Source organism: Erythrolamprus reginae, chromosome 3, assembly GCF_031021105.1.
Source record: "Erythrolamprus reginae isolate rEryReg1 chromosome 3, rEryReg1.hap1, whole genome shotgun sequence".
Taxonomy (NCBI): domain Eukaryota; kingdom Metazoa; phylum Chordata; class Lepidosauria; order Squamata; family Dipsadidae; genus Erythrolamprus; species Erythrolamprus reginae.
The window spans coordinates 45,434,167-45,459,410 of NC_091952.1; the positions used below are offsets into that span (position 1 = coordinate 45,434,167).

The 25,244-nt window shown below is 41.9% G+C and overlaps 1 protein-coding gene across 6 annotated transcripts in view; it reads right to left on the reverse strand.

Annotated features, from left to right (window-relative positions):
• The window catches only part of PTPRF (protein tyrosine phosphatase receptor type F), a 630,248-nt gene that overhangs the window by 118,153 nt on the left and 486,851 nt on the right, over positions 1 to 25,244 (reverse strand). For all 6 annotated transcript variants that reach the window (XM_070745049.1, XM_070745054.1, XM_070745053.1 and 3 more), the window contains one exon: positions 646 to 915. In XM_070745049.1, coding sequence (XP_070601150.1) covers positions 646 to 915 — 270 coding nt within the window. The remainder of the gene's footprint in view (positions 1 to 645; positions 916 to 25,244) is intronic.

Consider the following 25,244-nt stretch of genomic DNA (forward strand, 5'->3'; position numbering starts at 1 on the left):
CTGGTCATAATAATTCCAAGCATTTGCAGAAAAGGTCACAATCTTTCTGCACTACTAAATAAGAAAATCTAAGGACAGTATTGTGATCTGGGATTTTTTATATATTGATTTTATGACAGGACTATCTATAAATAAATCAAGTACAAATAAGAGAAGAGTTACGTCAGAGAAATTAATACTGGAAACATCTGTAGGTTTATTGAGATTTGTACTCCATTCTGATGTCTGGGTATCTGTTTCGTGAAGTAAAAAATAATTAGATAATTAAATGAGAAGAGACATTATCTGGGACAGAATCTGTTCTAATTTCATATTTTATATTATATATAAAGCACTATTTGGTCACTCACCCTAAGGAAAAAAATAAGAATGTAAAATCTGAATAAAATCTAGGGAAAGATAGCTGCAACTGTACATATAGTATCATACCATATGTGTTTAGAATAAATTATTGATTGAGTGAATGTTAACCAAATCTTTTAATTTTTAGGATGTTTTTAAAGTTTTTAAATTATTATTAATTGGATCAAATTGTTTTATTATGTATTCCTTGTTTGTTGTGAGCCAGCCCGGGTCCACGGAGAGGGGTGGCATACAAATCCAATCAATCAATCAATCAATCTGTCATAATCTGGAATTTCTTACCTTTGACAGTAATCTGTGCTATTGCATGGATTACTCCCAGTGAGGACATAGCTTCGCATGTATAGTTGGCTGATTGTGTAATGTTGATCAGTTCTAGAACATTCCTGCCCATTGGCATGTCATCTTCTTTTGTTAATTCCACATCTCCAACAATCCACTTCACATACGGCATTGGGGACCCCACTGCTACACATGTGAGGTTCACACTCCCTCCAGGCATCACCTCATGGTTGCTGGGAGGGATTGAAAATCGAGGAGATACTCGCCGCACTGAAATAAGGAACAGAGAACTAGTAGGGTCACAATCTCAACTTGTGTATTCAGTTTTGCTTTCAAAGTCAATGGGTAGTGGGTATATCAACACGTATCCTATTAAGTAGCAGTAATTCACTCTGAAAAAGAAAATTCTGCGCAAGACGTGTTCACTAGCTTCCATGTCTACATGCTTCCTTTTCAAGTCACACTGGCATTATTTTCATCAAGAGATCTGGTCATGTCACATCATGTCATTAAGATGAATCTTAATTTCCGCTGCATCCCGTTAATTAGAAAATAAGTTCATTTTCCAATCCATAAGGTACACTAAAATTCTGCCAGATGGGTTTATTTACATAGCTATCATTGCAAAGTGGTCTACAGGCCAAATCTATGTTATCATGGCAGATACAATTTTTCTTTCAAAATTATTCCTTATATTATAACTAGCTAAAACAGCATTCCCAGAGGAAAATGTAAAGAAGCCATATGTAAGCCGAGTTAGCATTTCTTTTTTTGGAAAGGAGTTCAGATCTACCCGGACACAAGAGCACTTGGACAACGGATCCTCCCTGCCTTTGGAAAGCATCCCAAGGCGGTTGAACAGTCAAGAAGAATCAGAATTTTATAAAATTTGGCAGAGGGTCTATGTTTGGGAGAACAAAAACAATGCTTAATGATATCACATTGTTTAATGATGTTAAAATCATAGTTAAATGCATTATACTGGAATGTCCTTAGATAGAGTTTTGTAATAGATGAGTTTATTTCTCTGAATTGATCTAACCTAAAATAGTTTTTCCTTTTTGTATTAAGAACACTTCTATCCTGAGCGGAGCAATTGTAGCTCCTTTTTATGTTATGCGTTTTCTCTGGTCTTTTCATGTTTGTTTGTAATGTTTTGTCTTTATATTTGAAAATAATAAAAATATATTTTGTTTTTAAAGGAAAGCATCCCAAGGACGAATCACTCCCCATATTCACTCACATAGTATTCTTCTCTTGGTTTGGTGGCAAGCCTTCAGGTGTACAAAAACTTGCCAGCTATTAGCTGAACCACTTCATCTAGGGAAATGGTACATAAATGATGCTCTTCTTTAAGGACAGTGTCACAGGCCAATTTAAACAAGGGCTCGAAAGCCATAATTGAACAGAGTAAATCTTTGTTTCCTCTGGGCAAACCAACTCCAGATTTTACTTAAAAAGGCTTGTGTTGTATCTCCTCTGGGAAACCTGCATCTCGAAAATTAAGCCAGTGGTTATGTACGTGGAATCCTTACTTCCTTAATAATACAGCCTAATTCATATCTCCTGATTGTCAAGCAAATAGCTAAAGGGAAGAGAATCTGTAGAAAAGACCCCTTGGGAGAGAGATTGCTGAGCAAAGCTTGCTCAAAGGGCTACGGTCTACTGCAGGGATGTCAAACTTGATTTCATCAGGGTTGTCTTTGACCTCGGAGGGCCGTGCGTGTGTGTGTGTGGGGGTATGGTAGGCCTTTGACACAGGCTTAAGATTCATTTTCCCCTTCTTTCCTTCCACAGTTCTTTACTATAACCATTTTTCTATCTCTTCTACCAGATATTACTAGCAAACATTTATTACATATTTTTTATACTCCATTAAACTTTTTATTTCTATATTTATACCCCTTTGTTAATAGTAAATTGTTTTTCTAGGCAGAAAAGCTATTTATATTATTGTATTTTTATTATGCTGCAGAACTCTGCCAACTGAAAATGGGACACGTGGGGCCTCCATGTGGGCCATTTTTAGCTGGCAGAGTGCTGCTGGAGGACGTGGAAGCCCCAAAAAGGGCTGGGAGGGGTGCATGTGCCCCCCCCATGGCCTTTTTTGGTTGGAAGAGGTACTGCAGGTCAGTCTTTTGATATTTCCAGGCTGGCCCCATGAGCCAGATTTAACCACCCTGAAGTCCGAATCCGGCCTGAGGGCCTTGAGCTTTACATCCCTGGTCTACTGGGTGTGTTTTATGCGGGACGTCTTCCTGTGCTGGTTCTAGCATCACAAAACCATGTTAGAAAGGTGCTGCTACTACCATATGGGTAGAATGGTAGTACTGAGAAGACTTGGGTTCGGGTTGACAGGCTAACAGTACCCCTAATAAAGTTTTGCTTGAGTTCTTTTGGATGATTCATCAGTCCAGTGGATTCACAGAAAGGGAACTGGCCCTGAAGGCCTCAGGTTACTATGAACAACAGAATGAAGATTTCAGAATAAATGAAACAATACTGTCAGCAATATGCATACTACACACCACCTTGGGGACCACCTTAGCTTCATAAAAGCTGGGGGAATAATAATGTACATGTTTTCATATGTGTAAAAACAGGTTGGTTTTTAAAATCCATCTCAAATCAACAGTTACATGCATGGTTGCCAGTGAGAGACTTGTTACCCAACTGAAAGAAAGTACTTTATAAACACAAATCAAAGCAAACAAAAAGGGGTCACATTAGCTCTAACACAATTATCCAGATATTTGATGGACATGACAATGGGTCAACATGATGGGGTGGTTGTCCAACATAGCCTGGATTTGATCGGCAAGAAGCAGGACTCTTCTCTTCCCCATCCCCCACCCAATGAACATGAGGTTGAGCCAATAGAGGACAAGTTTGCTTATACTGTATGTTAGGATTTCAGTACAGTGGACTAACCAACTAAGCACCCCCTCACCAACTAAACTGGTCTCAAATAAAAGCAAGCTTTAGGAATAATGCTACAAACTCGTGCATGGCAATTATTCACTGACTGGACATGCACCAGAGAGACAAAAGACCAAAAAGAGGAAGGAAGTAATATATAAAATCTGGACAAAAACAAAACCAAACCTAGCAGGAGTGGTGGAAATGCACAAAAATGCAATTACTGAAGTCAGAAATAAAACTGGGAGAAACTCATGCAGAAGGATCAAACACAATCAGTTAGCATGCCTTTGTTGTCTCTACTTCTGTGAAAACCAAGCAAGGTAACTCCTACCTCCCATTCAGGTTATTTAAACCACATTCAAACATTTGCATGCACATTCAGTAGTTGAAAATTAAGTTAGTTTTGACGGAACAGAATTTCATGACTTATCCCTCAAAATATCAGTCCTTGGTTATCTCCTTTGTTGCCATAAAAGAACCTGTCAGGACTACGCTAGGAGGAAAAAAACACAGCTTGTGAATCTGCAGATAAGAGCTTAAGTTCATTCAGCAAAGTGCTATCCAGAAAACCTCTCGCCCTTTTTGAAAGCTGCTGTTTACTATTCTAGTGGAAGGATGAGAAAAGGTTACTTGACAATATATCAGACATGGGGCTTTTCTAGCTTAGTCCCAGGATGAATGGCAATGAAAATCACTCTCGTTTCAGTTTCTGCAAGCAAAACAAAACAAGAAGGGAAAAAAGGGTTTAAAAAAAAATGCCTATAGGCAAGCCTTTACTTTATAGTTTTGTGACCCAAAGATTGGATCTAGAGACAGGAAAAAGAAATATTTCCCCAAACAACTCAGCCAAATGCCAATCTTGGGACTGAAAACAGATACACGTCTCCCCAGAGGTGGGCTGCTAAGGTGGAATGGTGACGTCTGCTCGCCCCTTGGCTCTAAGTGCTAGCGGAGTCCAGCACAATTCGGCTATTGCACCTGTGCAGGTAGCAGAATTGCACGTGGAGATGGAGATGCACCTGTGTGTTTGGTGTGTTTTTTTGCTTCTATCCATCCGAAACACAGGTGTACCTGCGTCTCCATGTGCGATTCTGCTACCTGCACAGGTGCAGTAGCAGAATTGTGCTGGACTCCACTAGCACTCAGAGCTTCGGAGGTGAACACACGTCACCGTTCCACCTTAGCAGCCCATGTCTGCATCTCCCTAAGGCCAATACTAACATTACATGGATGGTCTTTCTCTTCTTTTTGTGGCAACCCGATTTTGTGGAGCCACCTCACAATTGGGATAAGGCTTAAAGATGTGGGCATGTTGTCCTACTTGGGTTTTTTTTGTCGTCTATTTTGTTCCGAGACTTTGGCTATAAGAATACATTATTTTTTCCATTATAACATTAATAATCCATATACTGGCCTCCATCTATCCTAACAGAGAAGGGAATGGTTCTTCTGTTGCACAAAAGGGAAAAAATGAGAGCTAGGTAAAAATATCCAAGATGTCAGATGTCAAGCTTTTGTTACATTCCTTAGAATCTCCTCAGTATTTTTTTCGTTCCTCCCAGTCTGATTATAAATAACTATTAAAAGTGCAGCAAATCAAACTATAGTTCTCATCATGCACAAGGGAAGAACAGGGCCAAGGCAATCAATAGAAGCTCAGATTTTTCCTTATTAAATAAGGATCAGGGGAAAGCTACCCTTCTTTACCTTTTTTTCCTTTCATTTTTTCCTTTTATTTTAAACCTCACACTGAGGTCTTTAAGGCTATAAAAGAGCAAAAAAAAGGGCCCAGGGATGCTGTGGATTGCATCAGAGATGATATAGTCAATCCAAGTTGAAATTCTCAAACTTGGAATATAACTCTAGCACAACTGGCAACTTTATTTCCTTGAGTTCAATAGGACATGAAGTAAGATTGTGGATTAGCTCTACAATTCTCTGGCAGCGCATAGCAGAGCTGTGGATTGTCACTTATGCAACATCCATCCACATGTGCTGATCTTCTTCTAGGCTCTAATCTCTTGTTCTTCCCTGCTACTAGTGTGGGAAGTGAAGCAGAGCTGTCAATCAATGTTACAACATTTTGACAGAGAACAATGCAGTTCAGGAAAGTCACTTACACAATGTCCAGATAGATGTGTAATTCCTGCCAGTATCTAGTTCTTGGTCCTCCATCCAATGAAACCAGTTACTTAAGGAAATTGCAACCTGCCAATTACAGAAATCTTCATCCAATTTAAAAGCAGGTACCAAATTGGTCTTAATCATATTTTAAAAATACCTTACCCTGACCTATCAGGATTTGCTACAGGTTGGGCATTTAAAAATATATATATATATATAAGCAAATAACAACTTCACATTTTGCAAGAAGCAAATTTGTGAAATGCTACTATAAGATAATAATATTCAATATTTCTTTGAGCACGTTTTCAGGGAATAAATACACTGCCAGAGTATGCAACAAGATACACAATAGCTTGCAAACTGTGGACATTTCCTACCGACCTGAACATGTAGTGTGGGAAATAATTTATCAAATTATAAAGTAAGTGATATGATCTATCCCAACCTACCACAAAGCAACGTAGGTAGGAAAAATACCCCAGCAAAGAACCGGGTTTCCATTCCGAGAGGTTGGAATGAAGCAGAGCATTAATAATTCAGCCTGCAATAATGTGCACTTTTCTTACATCCAGGGCCAGTGAGCATGATGCCTCTCACATCACAGTACTGGCTTCTCAAATTTAATCAAACACTGAGGTCATTCTATTAAAAGTCCTCTTCCCAGCAGTTTCCAGCTTCCTTTTGAGAATTTCCAGGTACAAAGCAATTGTTTAATACTGGGATGTTGTAACAATAATTAAATGGTGACAACAAAACTAAAATAAGTGGGCTTCCTAGAAAAGAATAGTGAGGATGGCCAGTTTAAACAGAATGTAAAGGCCATTAGCCAAGCTACTTATATACGCTAAGGTTAAATTCTGACAACTTTCCTGCAATGTGTATTTGCTAATGTTATGGGAAAAACTGAAGTCTCTGCTGTATTATTTGCAAGGTCATTTAAAAGCAGTTAATACCAGTGCAGAAAGCTTTTCTTATATCATGGGCTTTAAATTTTGAATCCTACCGATTGGCTCTTCAGAAAATATATTTAATGGGTACTATATGTCTCCTAGTCCATAACTAACTGGGTCAGAAATAAAGGGTTGTAAATTAAAGCTCAAGTTACAGAAGTCTTTATCTTAGGCGTCCTAGTTGTATTAAAAAAGAGAGAGGATTAGTCTAGATCCCTGGTTCCCAATGTGGGGCGCAATTTGATTTTTGAAGGGGGCAACTGGAACCTTGTTTAAACCAAGTTAATGGACTTTTAGGTTTCCTCTGCGGGAGTAGGAGTTCACTTTATGAATAGTAAGAATTATATGTCCCGGGGAGGGGGGACATCAGGGTTTTAGAGATGCTTAGGTGGGGCATGGCCAAAAAAGGTTGGGACTCCCTGGTCTAGATCCATGTTGTCCGAACTATGGCATGCGTGCCGGAGGTGTCACACAGAGCCCTCTCTACTGGCATGCGCACCGTTGCCCAGGTCAGATCTCTGTAGCATTTCTTTCGTAAGCTTCTGTTTCTTTGCAGATGATGAAACAAAAGCTCACGAAAGAAAAAGATCTTACCTTCTTGCTGGGCTGCTGGTGTTGGAATGCCCTGCCTCCCACTGGTCAGCTGGTCTTCAGGTCTCTGCTATACATGCGTGCATATCTGTGCATGCACATGTGTCCATGCATGCACTCATGCGTGCGCACCTTTCAGTTTGGGCATGTGCATGCATGCAATTTGGGCACTCGGTGTCTAAAAGATTTGCCATCACTGGCCTAGATAGTCCAGAAAGAATGGCAAAATTGTTATCACCGGGCTTTCAAATGCAAAATTTAATCAAATCTTTTGACTTTCACAAAGCTATCATTTAATGAATTACAATTACAAGCAAATTGTGAAATGGGGGAACACCCAAATTAATCCTCAGTTCATTATTTAGGGTTAAAAGTGGTGGAGCAGCTTTCAAGTCATGCTTGATTTCAGTTGAACTACTTTATTTAGGTTGTCTTCCAGCTACATTTGCTTTAGTGGATTTAAAAAAAAAATAGATTCCAGGTCTAGCCAAAAGCCATGGATTTCTCAGGAGGCTTTATCTCCTATTACAGTTATCAAATTTGGCCATATTTAGTGTCCAAGGTCAATTAAGGCTGGTTAGTTCATTGACCGAAGCTCACTTAGGAGGAACGGTTATATAAATCATCCACTGAAAATGTTATATGGTTGTAACATTCTTGATTTTAATAGTTTCAGCTTATTACATAGGAGATTTGCTTTATAAGAAAGCTAGATCAAGAGAACTGGAGTGTTTGATATTTCCTTTTATTGTCTAATGCCCATTGCATTTATACTTATTTTGTTCAATTAATTTGCTTATGGAAATTGAAGTATAGACTGAAAATATTATTTGGGTAATTCTTTTACTCCTTTTCTCCTCCTTACCACGATGATCTTAAAACAAAACCTTCTTGTGGTATGGTGGTACTTGGGGCTTTTCCAATTATTGACAGAATTATCAGCAGGAGAGAAAAATGGAAGCAGAAAAAACACATTTATAGGTTTATCTTCTGCTCAAACAATGCAGTACTATTTATATTTTTTAATGCATCGCTGAGTGCTGACATTTTATATTCCAATTTCCAAACCAGAGCTGAAACATTGTTGGATTATATTTCAGCTGTAACTTTTAAGGCTAATTATTTGCACTGACAACCCCATATAACAGAGCATCTATCATTACAGCAGTACAATGCCAAGGACCCATCACAGTTCAGTCTGGTGACATGGTAATAGCAAAGAAAATCAGGCTGCTGTTTTGAAATTTGCATTCATTTACTTTGAAAATAACACAGCATTAAAAATGGAGAGAGAGAAAAAAAGAAGTGCTTTATCAACATTTAACTTTTTAATATACAGTATAACCTAGTAGCAATTGCAGAGCAATAATTAAATGCATGGATAAAGCCTTCATAATTGAAAATAAGGGACCAAAAAAGTCTAAGATGTATTTATTTAAATAAATAAATTTAGAAAGCTGCTTTAATCCTAAATTACTTTAGGTAGCTTACAAATTTAAACATTCAATGCCAAACAAATTATAAAGCCAGGAAACATCCCACAGTGTTATTTAACACCTTCTCTATTTCACTCTATTATATACAGTAATTGAGTTGTAAAACATTTATGGGTGATGGACCTTAATGAGATCCATTGAATGGCTGTTAAAAATTCAACATTTTTTCTTCAAGGGTGGTAAAATATCTGCATTTGGGAATAACTTTACTTTTGAAATCATGGGGTTCATTCTGTCAAATGGTTTCAAACATATGCACTTTAAAAATGATTACTGCTAGGTAAACATTGTTCCTGCAGCTGAAACTGGAACAGGGAACTACATGAAATAGTTCTTAAGTGTCCATCTCTCAGCCAAGGCTGTTGGCACTGACATATATTTCTAAAAACTCGTGGAAGAAATACTGCTATTTGATCTTGCACAACAGAGCACTAGGTATGAAGAATCTATGCAGCTTTATGATCTTCCTCCTACTTCTCAATCTCCATCTCTGCCAAGATGTCATGGAATACCGCCTTCAATAAATTTCAGTTTAAGATTGGAAATAAGAAAACTTTTTTATTCCATTGTTGGTTAAGGGAGCATGTAAAAAAAAAGAATATTGAGAACAAAAGCCACTGCCTCAGGACAACTGCAACAGCAGCTCATTAAACATACTCTAATTATAATCTTAATGAAGTATGGCTTGAGGGGCCTCAGTTTAAAGCAAGTACAAACAGCAGCTTTACACAATTTAGGGCTATTACGCGATACGTGGAGCGCAAGAAACTGAAGAAAGCAGGAACCTTTTAGTGCAGACTGTAAACATGAGATCATTTTAAATATATGAAACAAGTTAGGGGACAATATAGGAAAAATGCTGGGATGGGTGAACTGTAGGATATATATGACTTCACCCCAAAACTGATGTGTAAACATGCTTCAATTCCTAGCACGATTTGCTCCATTATAACCAGGGAACAAAAAGTAACAAGATTTTGCTTATTCACAAAAGAAGTAACATCCTGAGTAAGAAAAAGTTCCTATTAATATAATTGTAGTTAATATAAGAGAGTTCCAAACTAGTACTATGCATTGGGATGAGAGAAAAGATGTTTTGAGCTGCTACTGCTACCTGTAATGCTAATACAGTGGTACCTCATGATACAAACCCCTCGTCTTACGAACAACCCGAGATACGAACCCGAGGTTCAGAAATTTTTGCCTCTTCTTACGAACGTTTTCCTTCTTACGAACCCGCTGCCGCCACCGCCAAAAAGCCCCGCTGCCCGGCTGTCGCTTTTTGAAACAGCCGGGGGGCTTCTCAGCGGCCTCCCGAACCCGGAAGTTCGGCAAAAGTTCGGGTTCAGGAGGACACTGAGAAGGCCGCCGGCTGTTTCAAAAGGTGACAGCTGGGCGGCAGCGTTTTTTCGCGTTTTTTTTTTCATTGCACAGATTAATTGATTTTACATTGTTTCCTACGGGAAACAATGTTTTGTCTTACGAACTTTTCGTCTTACGAACCTCCCCCAGGAACCAATTACGTTCGTAAGACGAGGTATTACTGTATAACATTACAGGTGGCTGAGGCAGTAGCAACTCAAAAACATCTTTTCTCTCATCCCAATGCATAGTACTAGTTTGGAACTATCTGGCTTGGTATTGTACTGCAGCAAAACTAACGGACTTGCTTATTTCTGTCATCCATGTTAGTCCTGCCCTCTCTAAAATACATGGATGGCCCAAAGCACCACCAGCAATAGATCAACAATAAAACAGGGGCACATTTGTCTTTCGCTACCACACAGCAGAGGAGAAAGACTAACAGCCCTGAGATTCAGAGATACTGTACAAAATGAAAAAATTAGAATGTTCATAATTACCTACAGCTTTTATAGTAATATTATATGTGTGTGTGTGTGTGTGCGCGTTATTGTATATATTATAATGTATCTAATATTATGTTTCATATATATTATTATTACTATTATAATCCCGCCAACTAGACAATGTTGCTTGGCGGAGCCTGGGGGAAGAGCCTTCTCTGTGGGGCTCTGGCCCTCTGGAATCAGCTCCCCCTAGAGATCTGTACTGCCCTCCCTCCTCGCCTTTCAAAAGAGTCTGAAGACTCTTCTATGCTGCCAGGCTTGGGACTATTAGACTCTAGCCCCCTGGCCGACGAATGCTTGTGTGCTTGTTGTCTGAATGAGAATGCTTGGTTTTTTGTAATGTAATTGGGGATTTTAGATTTTTAGATTAGGTTAGTTAAATTAATTTGATTTAGGACATTGTACTGTATTGTTTTTCTTTTATATGCTGTAAACTGCCCCATGTCCTTGGAAAGGGGTGGCATATAAATCCATTAAAGAAAGAAAGAAAGAAAGAAAGAAAGAAAGAAAGAAAGAAAGAAAGAAAGAAAGAAAGTGTACATAAATTCAGCATTTGGGAAGAGAAAGAGGAGTATTAAATGAAGCTGGAAAGCTGGAAATCATGTTATTCTTTGGGGTGGGACACATGTGTTTTAGCTATCTGGCCAAAATTAAGCTACTTCTATTATTCTCTCCAATGCCCATTATTGGGCCCCTCACATCGCAAGGCAGTCTAATGAAGTCAATCCCCTCTCTGCTGCCTAATGTTTTAATCGCATGCAATTCATTCCCCCCTCCCCAGTCCAAAGCAAGGGGAAATTGCAATGGGATTGCATGCAGATAAAATTATGTGCATATAAAACATCAAGCAACAAAGGCATGCAACCATGGATCAATGCTATCAGCAAGGTCATAGCAAGTTGGAAGCAGATTCCACCAGGGCTGCAGGGCAGGGCCTGGCTTGGAGCCAGCGGCCATCCAAGATCCCCTTTCTGCAGGGATGACTCTCAATCCCCTACTGGGAGAATCCCATCTAGGTGGCATACTGTAGGTGGATAATAATTGAAAAGGACCAACCTTCTCGCTGATCTGAGAGATGAAAGTTTGTTTTGTTTGATGACATTGTGCGATGAAGATGAGAAGGGAATAAAAAAAGACAAGGAAAAACACAGAGAGTAAAAACAGGCCAAGCTGCATGTGTCTGCACAGCACTGAAACAAAACATGATGATTGAGACCGGCCAGGGCTACCAATTCTGCAGATTCATGTACAGACATCCTCCCACCCACATCCACTCACAAGTACACAAATGAGCCATTCTTGTTTCAAAACAGTAGATCCAGCTTTTCTTCGTTTTTCCAGATCCACATAACCCTCAACATGCAGCAAACTGCTTCATCCCTGGTGAAGTGATGGGGTGTGCACACATTCAACCCAAAAGTACGAAGATAAGGGTGTGCACACATTCAACCCAAAAGTACGAAGATAAGGGTGTGCACACATTCAACCCAAAAGTACGTGTGCACCAAATTGCATTCAACTCGTGATCTCAAAGTCAACCACTGCTCTAATATCAGCAGAGCTACTTTAACCCCACCTATGCCATTCAGTTTTAATATGAGCACACCCATTCTCCCCACCACCACCACCAATCGTCGCAGGAAGAATCTTGCTCTCTCTTCCCAATCTCAGCTAGAAACAGTAGAGAAATGTTAGTACAACATGAACCAAGAGCTGTATAAAAAAACAATAAAAAGGGAAGGCAAGAAGTGAGAATAACAGCCTCCCCAAATTGGCAGGACAATCCAGTACATTTCCTGCTTTTGTTCCTGCAGGAGAGACAGTAAGAGGTTAGTTCTGTTTTCTGGAAGGGCATGAAATATCTGATTTCATCTGCGGGAATGACCTTGCAGAAACTAGATATTTGTTGTGCTCTGTCTGAAACCGAACCTTTACTGAAAGAATGTAGTGGCTGCCCTGGTAATTAAAAACTGTGTGTGAGTCACATTTTAAAACTGGAGGGAAGAAGGAAAAACATGCTTATCAGCAGGTCATTCATTTAAAAAACTTCATGGGACAAGAGATGTTGTAGAGGGTGCCATAAATAAATAATTACCAAGGATAAAACAGTATGAGGCTTCTACTACTTGGTCCATCATTTGGCTTCATCTAGATTCCCTGGTTTTTGGTACAAAGATCCATGGAATTTATCTTCAGTGTTGACAGTGTGAGCTGAGAGACGGGCATTATAAAAGAAAGGGCCTTTTCTTATTAGAGACCATAGACTTATGGTCTCAATTACCCAATGAAATGTCAACAAAAATTAGCCATTAGTAATAGATATTAGGAATGTCCTATACTTTGAATTTGAGCTCAAAAAGGTATTCTGGAATGTATCCCTGCTTCTGCCACCTTAAATAAGTCTAGTGATTTGAGGAAGATATAAGTCTAAGGCTGTGATTGGATACTTTAGATTGGACTTGGATAGACAGAGATACCTTCTTAATTCAAATGTTTACTTTCCTGGGATTGATGTGTTGCTATGCTAGCCTAGGAAAAGACACAGCTTGCTTAAAGAGGCACTGGCCTGTGCACCTATGCCTGTCCTTAAGTACCTTTTGGGCTTCAGATCTGAAATGTAGCATACAGTAGTCCCTCGCTATACCGCGCTTCACCTACTGCGGCTTCACTTCATCGCGGGTTTCTGAGGAAGCCGATCGGCAGATTTAAACAGCCCGCCGAACTCAATCGGCAGGGTTTTTAAAAAAAAAAATATCTAAAATTGTAAATACTGTATTTAAATACTGTATCTAAAATAAATACTGTGTGGGAAGGGTTTATAAACACTTAAAACAATGAAAACTACCAAACAATTACAATATAAATACTTAAATAAGTACTATCAGTCGATAAATTCCCCATCGCGGATTTCACTTATCGCGGCCAGGTCTGGAACGTAACACCAGCGATAGGTGAGGGACTACTGTATCAATAAAGTAGAATAGAATACAGTGGAAATAATACCACTGCTCACTTTGGGAATGAACTGAGTTGCCCGATTTGTTGTGGTGTGAAAGTGTGTTGAGCATGTAAGAAGGAGGGGTACACATGTTAAGATTATACCTTTTCATCTTGATAGGACTACATCATTTTAAAATCTCAATTGTTTCCAAGACACTATGTGAAGAAACGAAATGTTGAGCCTCTAAATATATAGCCAAAGAAATCATTGTTGAAATAAGGTCTCTTGTCATTGAGAGCCCAGACAGCAACTGGAAAGAAAGAGCAATTTAATCTCAAGTCCCCAACCGAAGCTTAATTCTCACCAAGGTGACAACCCTGCATTTGGACTGTATAACTTAAGAACACAAGCGATTCCACATTTACACAAAAATAAGCCCTAACCATAGAAATAAATCTGTCACTGGACTGTAGTTTTCATTGAATTTCAGTTTTCACACAGTTTGGGAGACATTTTATATTAAGATACATTTAATAACAAGAGGATAATATAAATTGATGTTTTGGGGTATTTTACACAAAAAATGGAATTAAAAAATACCAGCTCACCTTTCTTTCTGTAGTTGAAGATTTTACCACTGGGAATCATGGCTGGAGGACTACTGAGGAATTAGGGCTGCATAAACACGTTTACATGTTTAACTCTCTATTTTTTTCTGTTGTTCAGTAAATCGACTTCTATATTAATAACGCTGGCTATATAACGTGACATGGATATATATTTGAAACGAGTTTTGTTCAACACATTAGAGATGCATGCTTTTGTGCTCTCGGCTGGCATTATTCTTATTCAAGAAATAAAATCAACAATTTTATTTAGTGCCACCCACAAACAATTTTACTATCAGAATTGACCTTAAGGGTCTACTTTGTTCAGAACTATCCATTTTCTATGAAAAGGACTTCTAGGATTGAGGTAAGCAATATAAAAAGAAAAGTGCGATGCTCAAAACATTATAGTGGGATAATACTATTCAATATTGAACTGCCTGGTTTCACCCCGGAGGCCAAAGTGCTTTGGATTACAATAAGGAAAAGGTACTTATGAAACACACTAATATAAATTGTTACCTTGCTGGGCTGTCAGTCAAGAATAAGCTCCAGGCCTGTAATTTGCTACTGATGGATTATCTCTTAATCTCTGCTGATACTAATGGACTATAAGGAATAAACATTAGAGCTGATTCCACTTTGGGAGGACTGAAGAATGGGAGAAACTATAGCTTTTTTATATCTAATATTGAAATTGCCTCTGTTTTATCAGTAAATATTCCAGAACCTACTGAATCGGAACACTTATTTTCTCTATTCTTCATCGCTTTCTGGTACTTTCTCTTCTTTTTAGAATCCTGGCAGAATTGCAGTACATTACATTGGACATAGGAAAAGCAACATTAAGATGCAATAGCTATATAAATAAATAAAAACAACCGTAAGCTTTTGTCCTACTAGCGGCTACAATATGCACAATTGGCTTTTATGGACACTATTTGTTAAAAATAGCCATTAAGTCTGCCTCACTTGATGAGGGCCAATAGCATCAGTATTATAAAGGAGAAGCAATAACAGGACACTCTTCTCAGTGTAGAAATAAACAACAAAATAGAAGATGAATCGAATCAGAACAATAGATGGTTATTGTAAAATCCAACAACAAGAATATTAAACTCATAATTTAGGAACTATGCAAACAAATGCCAACCTTTCCATTTTTAAAATTCTCTTCCTAAAACATGGCACAGCTGGCCTTAGATGTTTATTACAATTATTTCAAAGGATGTTTCTTTCTTTCATATAATCATCTTCTCGGCTACATTTCTCTGATTTATTTGGAAGAAAGGCAGGCAATCATTTTGCTCTGGGGGATGCATCTGGTGCTGGGTTCAATTTGTGGAGTGGTACCCTTTCCCATATTTAAAGTAAACAACTCAGTATTACACTGGCTATTTCCAAAACTAGGAAGTAATATTACTGATCTATTTACTCAGAGGACCAGGTCATCATTAAAACTTTACTACTTAATAACAACAGCTCAGCAGACAGAGTATGATATAAATTATTTCCTTTTGGGAGACTGACCAATAAATCTATTCCTCCATGTTTAATTACTCTCTGACTTGTCATAAATTATTATAGTCTCTTTTTCCCCTTTTCTTTCCCCTCTTTATTTTGTGCAATTGTCAACTCTCATTTATCTTACAGTTTCTTCCTCAAGGTTATCTTAGCTTTCTGATTGCCTTCATTATAAATCAATTTATCCTGAACTTGCATTCTATAGAGTAACAAGTTACTTTTTAATCACATGTGCTATTTCAGGGAGTTGGACAATAATATGAAATGGAAAGGAAATTATTTAATTTCACATCATCTCATATTATCAATAATAGATATCTAATGTAACTTTAAGGTAAGGCCAGATCGTAATTCTAAATTTATGTTGGCTATGTGCTTTAAAATATTTGTAAAGACTGTTCAAAGTTATGGCAGGTTTCCCCACAGCTATTTCTGAGCCATTTCTGGAGTTATGATGCCGCCACACACACCACACACTTATGATAACACATTTTAGGTTTTTGGTCATCAGTTGTCCTTTATGACCATTTGCAGCTTTCTGAATGTTGTGACTCGCCAGTAGTCCTTGCAGCTGGTAGCTGATTCCAGCAGCGCAGAGGGTGATTGGTGATGCAGCAACGGCTTGTGAAGCTGGTACCCGTGTCGAACAGTGAGGAGGTTGGACAAGACTTGGTGCCAGAGGTGGAGATTCAGCCAGGGCCTTCAGAACCTCCCATCAGAAGAGGAGGAGCAAGAATGGTTCCTCAGGACTCTCCTTGAGAGTAAGGCTTGGGGCTAATTGGCCACTTCCCTAGCCTATTTAAGGGATGACAACGAAGGAAGCAATTTGCAGGAAACAACATTATTTCATATTCCTTCATGTCTTGACTCTGATTGGCTCTTGTTCTCTCACTTTTGCATTTTTCCTGCAAAGTGCTTCTGGGCACTTTGCCAACCACTGTAAGCTTGCTGATAAGTCTGTTTACTCAGCATTGAGTTATTATTTATGTTTGATGACTACTAAGAAGTCTTAATTAGTAGTCCTTAATTAGTAAAGTAAGATTTGTACAGACTTTGTGTGTCACATTCTTTGTGGTCCATAGCTGAGATGATATGATTACATTTCTGACTTTTTTTGCTAGTTCCTGGCATTTACTTCCAGTTTCCAGAAAAAATGGCCCTTGGGAAAATGGATTTGCTGAATGACTGTGGTGTTAACAACCATCCAAGAGAGAGAGAGAGAGGGAGGGAGAGTAGAGAGAGAGAGGCTCAACTATGATCATAAGTCAAGGACTCCTGTACTGTTCTTTGTAAACTTAAGTCATATCACTAGTAGTGTTGGGCAAACCCATCGAAGTTCGGGTTTGGCGGGTTCGGCCGAACTTGCCGAACCCAAAACCCAACATTTCTGGCCCCACCCTCCCATCTTCCGCCAAAGCAGCCTGTGGCCGCCTGTCTCCTTTTATGTCTTATGGAAAAGGCTCGGACGCCACAGCTGCGCCTCCTCCTTTAATTTCTTTTGCCACCGTGCACGCGATCATGTCAATTTCCCCTGTGAAAAAGCAGAAGATGGAGTCGGCGCTGGAGCAGCTCAAGCAACACACCACCATGGTGGCCGATGACTGTGGTGGCTGTGGGCTGCTTTGGCGGAAGATGGGAGGGCGGGGCCTACATCAACACACAGGGCCTTCTCATGAGGCCAGGGTTTCTTCAGCAACCGACTGCACTGTGCCATGGATGAACCATTATTCTGAGATCACAGCATGTCACAGAAAGAGGAGGGACTGTTCACCAGTCCTTGAGTGTTGATATCCACATGTGACTGAATCATCGGAACAGAGTTACAGTATGTCTCAGGTACTTAGTCTTCTTTTTAACCTTATTAGACTTATTCTTAATTATGCATCCTTGTAGGAACGTGCTGGCAAGTACTTAAAAGAAGTTAGTTATATTTCTGCATATCAAGCAATTCTGAACAGGGGAATGTTTGCACCGAATGATTTTTATCTTGGGACAGTATTTTCCCAAACAGTTCAAGCTATTAGCATGAGTGGATCACACTCAAGCTTGACCCCCCTCGTAAAATCAGCTTTAACTAGTTTTACACAGAGAATCTCTGCAGCAAAACTCTGACAAAACACCAGTTCTTAATGTGAAGGGTCAAGTACTAAGTGACGTGAATGATGTCAAGATGCTGCCTGGCAGAGCAGACATCTTGGTCATGCTAGGAAACAGGTTCATATAAAGCAGCTTCTTAGGCACTGCTCAAAAAAAATAAGGGAACACTTAAACAACACAATGTAACTCCAAGTAAATCAAACTTCTGTGAAATCAAACTGTCCACTTAGGAAGCAACACTGATTGACCATCAATTTCACATGCTATTGTGCACATTCAACTTTGTACAGAACAAAGTATTCAATGATAATATTTCATTCATTCAGATCTAGGCTGTGTTATTTGAGTGTTCCCTTTATTTTATTGAGCAGTATATTTCTTCAAAAAGGAAGGATTCAAAATAAGGAAGATACTTTCTTTCTGCAGACTTTTTTGGACCAGAGTACCTCCAGAACCGCCTGCTACCTCACAAATCCCAGCGACCGATAAGGTCCCACAGAGTTGGCCTTCTCCGGGTCCCGTCGACTAAACAATGTTGTTTGGCGGGCCCCAGGGGGAGAGCCTTCTGTGTGGTGGCCCTGGACCTCTGGAATCAACTCCCCCCGGAGATTAGAATTGCCCCCACCCTCCCTGTCTTTCACAATTTGGATGCTTGGCAACTGGCATGTATTACAACAGTTGCAGTATCCCATGGTCCTTTGATATCCATTTGCAATCTTCCGAACAGGCTTTTGACAAGGAAAGACAATGGGGTGGGGGGAGGGGAGAGCCGGATTTGTGTGATTCACCTAACAACTGCAGTGATTAATAACCATGGCAAAAAAGGTTGTAAAATTAGGCATGACTTACTTAACAACTGTCTTGCTTAGCAGTGGGAATTATGGTCCCAACTGTGGTCATCTGTCAAGGAATACCTAGACAGTTTTCAGCGGAGTTGAAAATTGACACATTGCTTAAAGTTATCCTTAAATCCATGGAACTCAAGCATAACTGGATTTTAGAAAGACGGTGTGCACTTTTAGAATTACTGTTTGCCCACAGTTAAGAATAACAGGCTGAAGTAACAACTAATAGTTAGTGACCTTTTGAATTATTATTATTATTTATTACATTTGTATGCCGCCCCTCTCTGAAGACTCGGGGCGGCTCACAACAATAATAAAAACAATATTCCAGCGAAAACAAATCTAATATTAAAAAGCACATTCATTCATTCATTCATTCATTCATTCATTCATTCATTCATTCATTCATTCATTCATTCATTTGATTTTTATGCCGCCCTTCTCCTTAGACTCAGGGCAGCTTAGCAATAGCACTTTTTAACAGAACCAGCATATTGCCCCCACAATTTGGGTCCTCACTTTACCCACCTCGGAAGGATGGAAGGCTGAGTCAACCTTCAGCCGGTGATGAGATTTGAACCGCTGTCCTGCAGATCTACAGTCAGTTTCAGTGGCCTGCAGTACAGCACTCTACCTGCTGCGACACACCGGCTCTTGCAACCTCTATTTGATTTAAATAGAGTATATGCAGAACTTAACTCAAACATGTATCTTCCAATAAAGTCTTCCCAGAGAACCTGTTACATTATGAAGCCAGTCTGGTAGTGGGCAGTTTGGATAATTCAATGCTGCACTATTACTGGTTGTCTATGGAGATTCTCATGTTATCCAGGTCATGGAGGCGGCTTTTTTCCAAAAAGCAACTGGACTTTGTTTTTCCTTCAAGATATTTCACTTCTTTTCCAAGGTCGCTTTTTTCAGTGCTGTTGTAACTTTGAACAGTCACTAAGTAAACTGTTGCAAGTTCAGAATTGCCTGTATAAATCCTTCCCACCACCACCATTCAGTCAGAACTGAAGAAGCTTCTTGGATAACAAGCAAGTTGGCTTTGCACCTAATGGCCTCTTGATTCTAGTCTGGTGCCTTAAACTACTATATCAAACTGGGCTCTTTATCACTGATATGCTACAGCTCTATTCCCATTGCACATTATTAAAGTCCAGGCAATCTAATTACCAGAAATTAAATTTACCATATTGTAAATTTATTTTACAAAAATATAAAAAATAATCTCTTTGGATTGCAGGGTCAAAGAAGGGCTGAAAATGTCAGGCAATTTAGCAAAAGTGATTTTTAAAAGATTCAGGCATTTTCTACATTACATTCCAATGCTAAGAAACTTCCCAAGGCAACATTAAAGAATTATATCCTATGAAAAACAAATAATATCAGAATTAAGGTGCAAATAATAGACCTTTCAGTCAGAAGACCCGTTGTACCTACCTGAACGGTCTTCTCGATGCACTGGAAGGAGAGTCCAACATGGGTATTTAACCAATCCTATTGGTAGAGACTGAGTAAAAAATTAACATAATAATAGGCACCGCCCCCAGCAGTCTCCCATGAGCCTCAGTTTTAAAAACGAATAACCAATGAAAGAGGATAACCAAATTTATTGAACAATAAACAATCCAACCAAGCCAACCCAACTTCCGGAGTCCCTAACCTTCAACTACCGGGTGGGTTTGGACTCTCCTTCCAGTGCATCGAGAAGACCGTTCAGGTAGGTACAACGGGTCTTCTCCACTGCATCTGGAAGGAGAGTCCAACATGGGATATACCAAAGCTCTCAAGGCCCATGGGAGGGAGAAGGTCTGATTAGGGACTTAGGAGAAACACAAACTTTCTGAAGGACTCGCCTGCCAAAAGCCGCTTCCGCAGAAGCGAAGGAGTCCACTTTATAATGCTTAATAAACGTGGTAGGTGCTGCCCAGGTTGCTGCTCTACAAATGTCTTCGATGGACGCTTGTGTCGCCCAAGCTGCTGAAGCAGCCGCACTCCTGGTGGAATGAGCTAATACTCCCTCTGGAGGGGTATGTCCTCCCGCCTTATAGGCCTCAGAGATACATTCCTTAATCCACCTACTAATCGATTTAGCCGATAGTCCTAGCCCTAATCTAGCCTCAGAAAATGAGATAAACAGAGTTTCTGACTTCCTGAACTGTTCCGTTCTCCTAATGTAAATCTTCAAAGCCCTCCTGACATCTATCTTATGCCATAACAACTCAGATGGATGAGATCCATGAGTACAGAAGTCAGGCAAGATTAGCTCTTGCTTCCTATGGAACACCGAATTTACCTTCGGCACAAATGAAGGATCCAACCTAAGTACCACTCTGTCCGGATAGAAATGGCAGAGATCTGCTCTTACGGATAATGCTGACAACTCTGACACCCTGCGGGCGGATGTGATCGCCACAAGGAAGGCCGTCTTCAAGGAAAGTAACCTGACTGGTATAGTCCTCAGCGGCTCAAAAGGAGGCTTAGTCAACGCTTGTAGGACCAGTGTCAAATCCCAGGATGGAAATCTCCTGACTGGAGGAGAATGTTTATTTGTGGCTCCCTTAATAAAATCCCGAACCCAAGTATGTTGTGCTAACGTTCGAGACTCTGATGTCTGGATCATGGTAGATAAAGCCGCTACCTGTCTCTTCAAGGTATTAGGGGCCAGACCCTGCTCTACCCCTACCTGTAGAAACCCCAGAACATCAAGAACAGAAGCCACCCCAGGATCAATAGAGTGTGCAGTGCAAAATTTACAAAAGGCTGTCCAAGTCGCCTGATAAATTCGAGAGGTCGATGGACGCCTAGCTGCCTGCATAGTAGCAATGACCTTCTCCGGTAAGTTACATTGTCTTAGTCTATGCCTTTCAAGTGCCATCCTGTCAAGTGAAGCCATTGGGGATCCGGATGGTGAAGGTTCCCCTGGCTGAGAGAGATGGCCTGGTCCGGAATCCTCCATGGGGGTGACACTGAGAGCGCCATCAAGTCGGCGAACCACGGACGTCTCGGCCAGTAAGGGGCAATTAAGAGTACTTCCGCCTTCTCCTGAAGGATCTTTTCCACCACCCTCGGGATCAGGTTTACAGGTGGAAAGGCATACAGAAGCCCCGGGGGCCAAGGTGTCCACAAGGCGTTCGTTCCCTCCGCTCTTGGGTCTGGAAACCTTGTGAAGAACCTCGTGAGTTGAGCATTCTGGCTGGTGGCAAACAGGTCTACCAGAGGTATTCCAAACCTCTGGGTCAGCTGTGTGAAGAGTTCCGGGTCGAGCTTCCACTCGGACGGGTCCAGAGTCGCCCTGCTGAGCCAATCCGCCTTGGTGTTGCTGATCCCGGCGATGTGTTCCGCAGTGAGGGATGCTAGATGAGTCTCGGCCCAATTGAAAAGCCGTGTGGTCTCCTCCATAAGGCGGTGTGACCTTGTGCCCCCCTGGTGGTTCAGGTGGGCCCTGGTCGCCACATTGTCTGTTAAGATGAGTATATGTCTGTTTTCTACTATGGGGGCAAAAGCCAGGAGGGCTAAAAATACAGCCCTCAGCTCTAAGAAGTTGATGTTGACCGGGGACAGGTCTTCCAATGTCCAGATGCCCTGGGCCATGTGACGGCCCAAGTGAGCTCCCCATCCGTATAAACTGGCGTCTGTGGTGAGGATGAGCCGATCCTGTGTTCTGAAGGGCGAGCCTCCCTGGATCGCTCCGGTGGTCCACCACTGTAGGGATCTTGCGACTGCCCTGGGCAACTTGATTGGTCTGTGTGAATGGCTGATCCTGGCCCTCTGGGCCGGTAACAGGAACCACTGAAGGCCCCTGATATGATGTCTGGCCCAGGGTACAATCCCGATGGCGGACACCAGTGTCCCCAACACCTTTGACAACAGTGCCAATGGAACCCGTCTGCGATGGGTCAAGTCGGTAACAAGACGGTGGATATTCTCTTGTCTCTCGGGAGAGAGCGATACGGTGCCTGCTATGGTGTCGATAATGGCTCCTAGATGTTGAAGTCGGGTAGCGGGGACCATCTGGCTTTTTTCCAAATTGATGGTAAAGCCATGGGCTTCTAGTATCCGCACCGTCCTGGACAAATCCTCCCTGGCCTGACCTGGGGACCTGGACAAGATAATTATGTCGTCCAGGTAGGCCATCAGTCTGATGGAGTGAGACCTTAGATGTGCCGTCAACGCATCCAGCAACTTGGTAAAGGTTCGCGGGGCTGAAGATAGGCCAAAGGGCATGGCCTTGTACTGGTAGTGAATGCCCTCCGAACAGAACCTGAGGAATTTCCGATGGGCCGGGTGTACCGGTACATGTAGATAGGCCTCTTTCAGGTCTATTGAGGTAAGTAGGTCTCGAGTCCTGATTGAAGGAAGTATGGTTTGTAAGGAGTGCATGTGGAATCTCCTGTACTTTATATAGACATTCAACTGCTTTAAGTTCAGTATCATTCGATATCCTCCTGACGCCTTGGGCACGAGGAAAATCCGGGAATAAAATCCCCTTCCCTCCTCCACTGGGGGCACCTGTTCGATGGCCCGTATCTCCAGTAAATGTGCCACCTCCTTGTGGATTAGTTGTCGCTTTTGAGGGTCCCGGAGTACCGGGCAATGTACAAAACGGTAAGGGGGCTGTCCTATGAATTCTAGTTGTAGTCCGTCCGACACGGTGGCTAGCACCCACCTGTCTGAAGACGTCATCCGCCACGAGGGACTGAAATGTTGCAATTTCCCTCCCAGCGGCAGACTCCCGGCTGAGTCATTTTGAACGACGAAACCCTCTCTGATTGTACCCCCGAAAGGGCCGCCTGGGCTGCTGGTATCCCCTCTGTCTGTCCTGGAACGACCCGCGGTCGCTCCGGAAGGGTTGTTGTGTATATTGATTCTGGCTGAAGGGCCGCTGTGTCTGTCCAGAACTGGTAGATGCGTCCCAGCGAGGGTTCTGACGTCTCGTGTAAGGAGTAAACCTCCTATCTTGGCGTCTGTTGGATCTAGGTAGGACCTTCTTCTTGTCCTTGTCTTCAATTAAGACCTTATCCAGGATCTCCCCAAACAGCATAGAACCTTGCAATGGGGCTGAAGCCAGGCGCCACTTTGACTTCAAATCAGCTGGCCAATTACGTAGCCACAGAAGTCTACGCGAAGAGAGTGTGGTAGCCATGCCTCTGCTGGCGAACTTAGCCGCGTGGAGGGTCGCATCGGCCGAAAACTCTGCTGCCGCCAGTAACTTACTTAAATCCTGGCGTAATCTACCCTCCTCCGGTCCAATCCGTGACTGCATTTCTTGGAGCCACATTATTGAGGCTCTGTTGAAGAAGGAGGCCGCAGCAGCTGCCCTGAACCCCCAGCCAGCCATCTGGTGGGTCTTGCGCAACAGGGTCTCCGCCTTCCTGTCTTCAGGTTTTAGGCTCTCTCCCGTCTCGGAGGGAACCAGGGCACTGGAAACCAGTGTCACTACTGGTTGGTCAATGGGAGGGAACTCCAAAAGTTTTTCCACCTCCTCATCAAACGTATAAAATTTCCTCTCCAGGTTAGACGGTCCTTGGGCCGCTGCGGGATATTGCCACGGTTTTTTGACTCCTTCAATGAAAATGTGTGAAGCCGGAATAGAATCAGTCTCGGGTTGGGGCTCCCTAAGCAACGAAGCTGAAGTCTTACCGGCGTCTTCTTCTGTTGTTTTGGTTCCCTGGAGGTTCATTACTTGCTTTGCCTTAAAAAGCAAGGTCCTAAACAATGCTGGTTTAAAGAGACCTGCCACAGGCTGTTGCTCCGGCGGGTTCTCATCCTCCGAGAACTCGTACTCCTTGTCACTGTCCTCGCAAAAGGCCGGTTCTTCTGATAGGGACCCCAGCCCCGAGGGGGGCGGTGCTGGCCAAAGGTTTCTTGACTGGGGTGCAGCTCGGCGTACATACTGGCTTGATCCCGCGTTCACCCCTTGCGCGTAGACCTCAGCCATCATCTCCTGCATATCTGCGGGCATGTGCTGCCAGGACCCCTGCTGTGACCGCAGGCCGGCTGCCGTAGGGGTGAACGTGGCTGAAGGGGCCTGTGGGCCTCTTTGAGCCTGCCCCACTGACTCAGGTCGTGTCCAAGACGGAGTTGGTGAAGGTGCCACCTGAGGTATTGAAAAGAACTGTCCATCTGGTGACCAGTCACCCTCCTGGAAGGCCCCCGTGTGCCCATAGGCTGATTGTGGGGTCATGGGGTCAGGAGTGGGTACCTGCCTCTGAGTCAGGGGCACCACTGAAGGGGAAGGTTGCAAGGCTGCCTCTAATTTCTTCTCCAGCGCTTTTATGCGCTTTTCTGCCTCCTTAAGTGAGGCTGCTGAGGCTGGAGACTGGGAGGCCTTGGACTTCTCCTTAGCCTTCCCCTTTTCCTTTTCCTTAGGGGCTACTGGTGACCCCGCCTTGCTTTCTCCGGTTTATCCATTCTACTCACAATTAGCAATCTGCTTTGATCACCGAGCTCGAAAACCTCTTTTTGCACCTCGTCACGTCGAATAAAATGGCGACCGGCTACCCCTTGTTGTTGCGCTTGCGCTCTAGAGACCAAGCTCTTTTTGGCGCCTTACAGCTGCCGGAAGCCCTTCCGGCCGGCGCTCTTCTAGCTCTCCTGGGGGCTACCCAAGATGGCGGCGCCCAG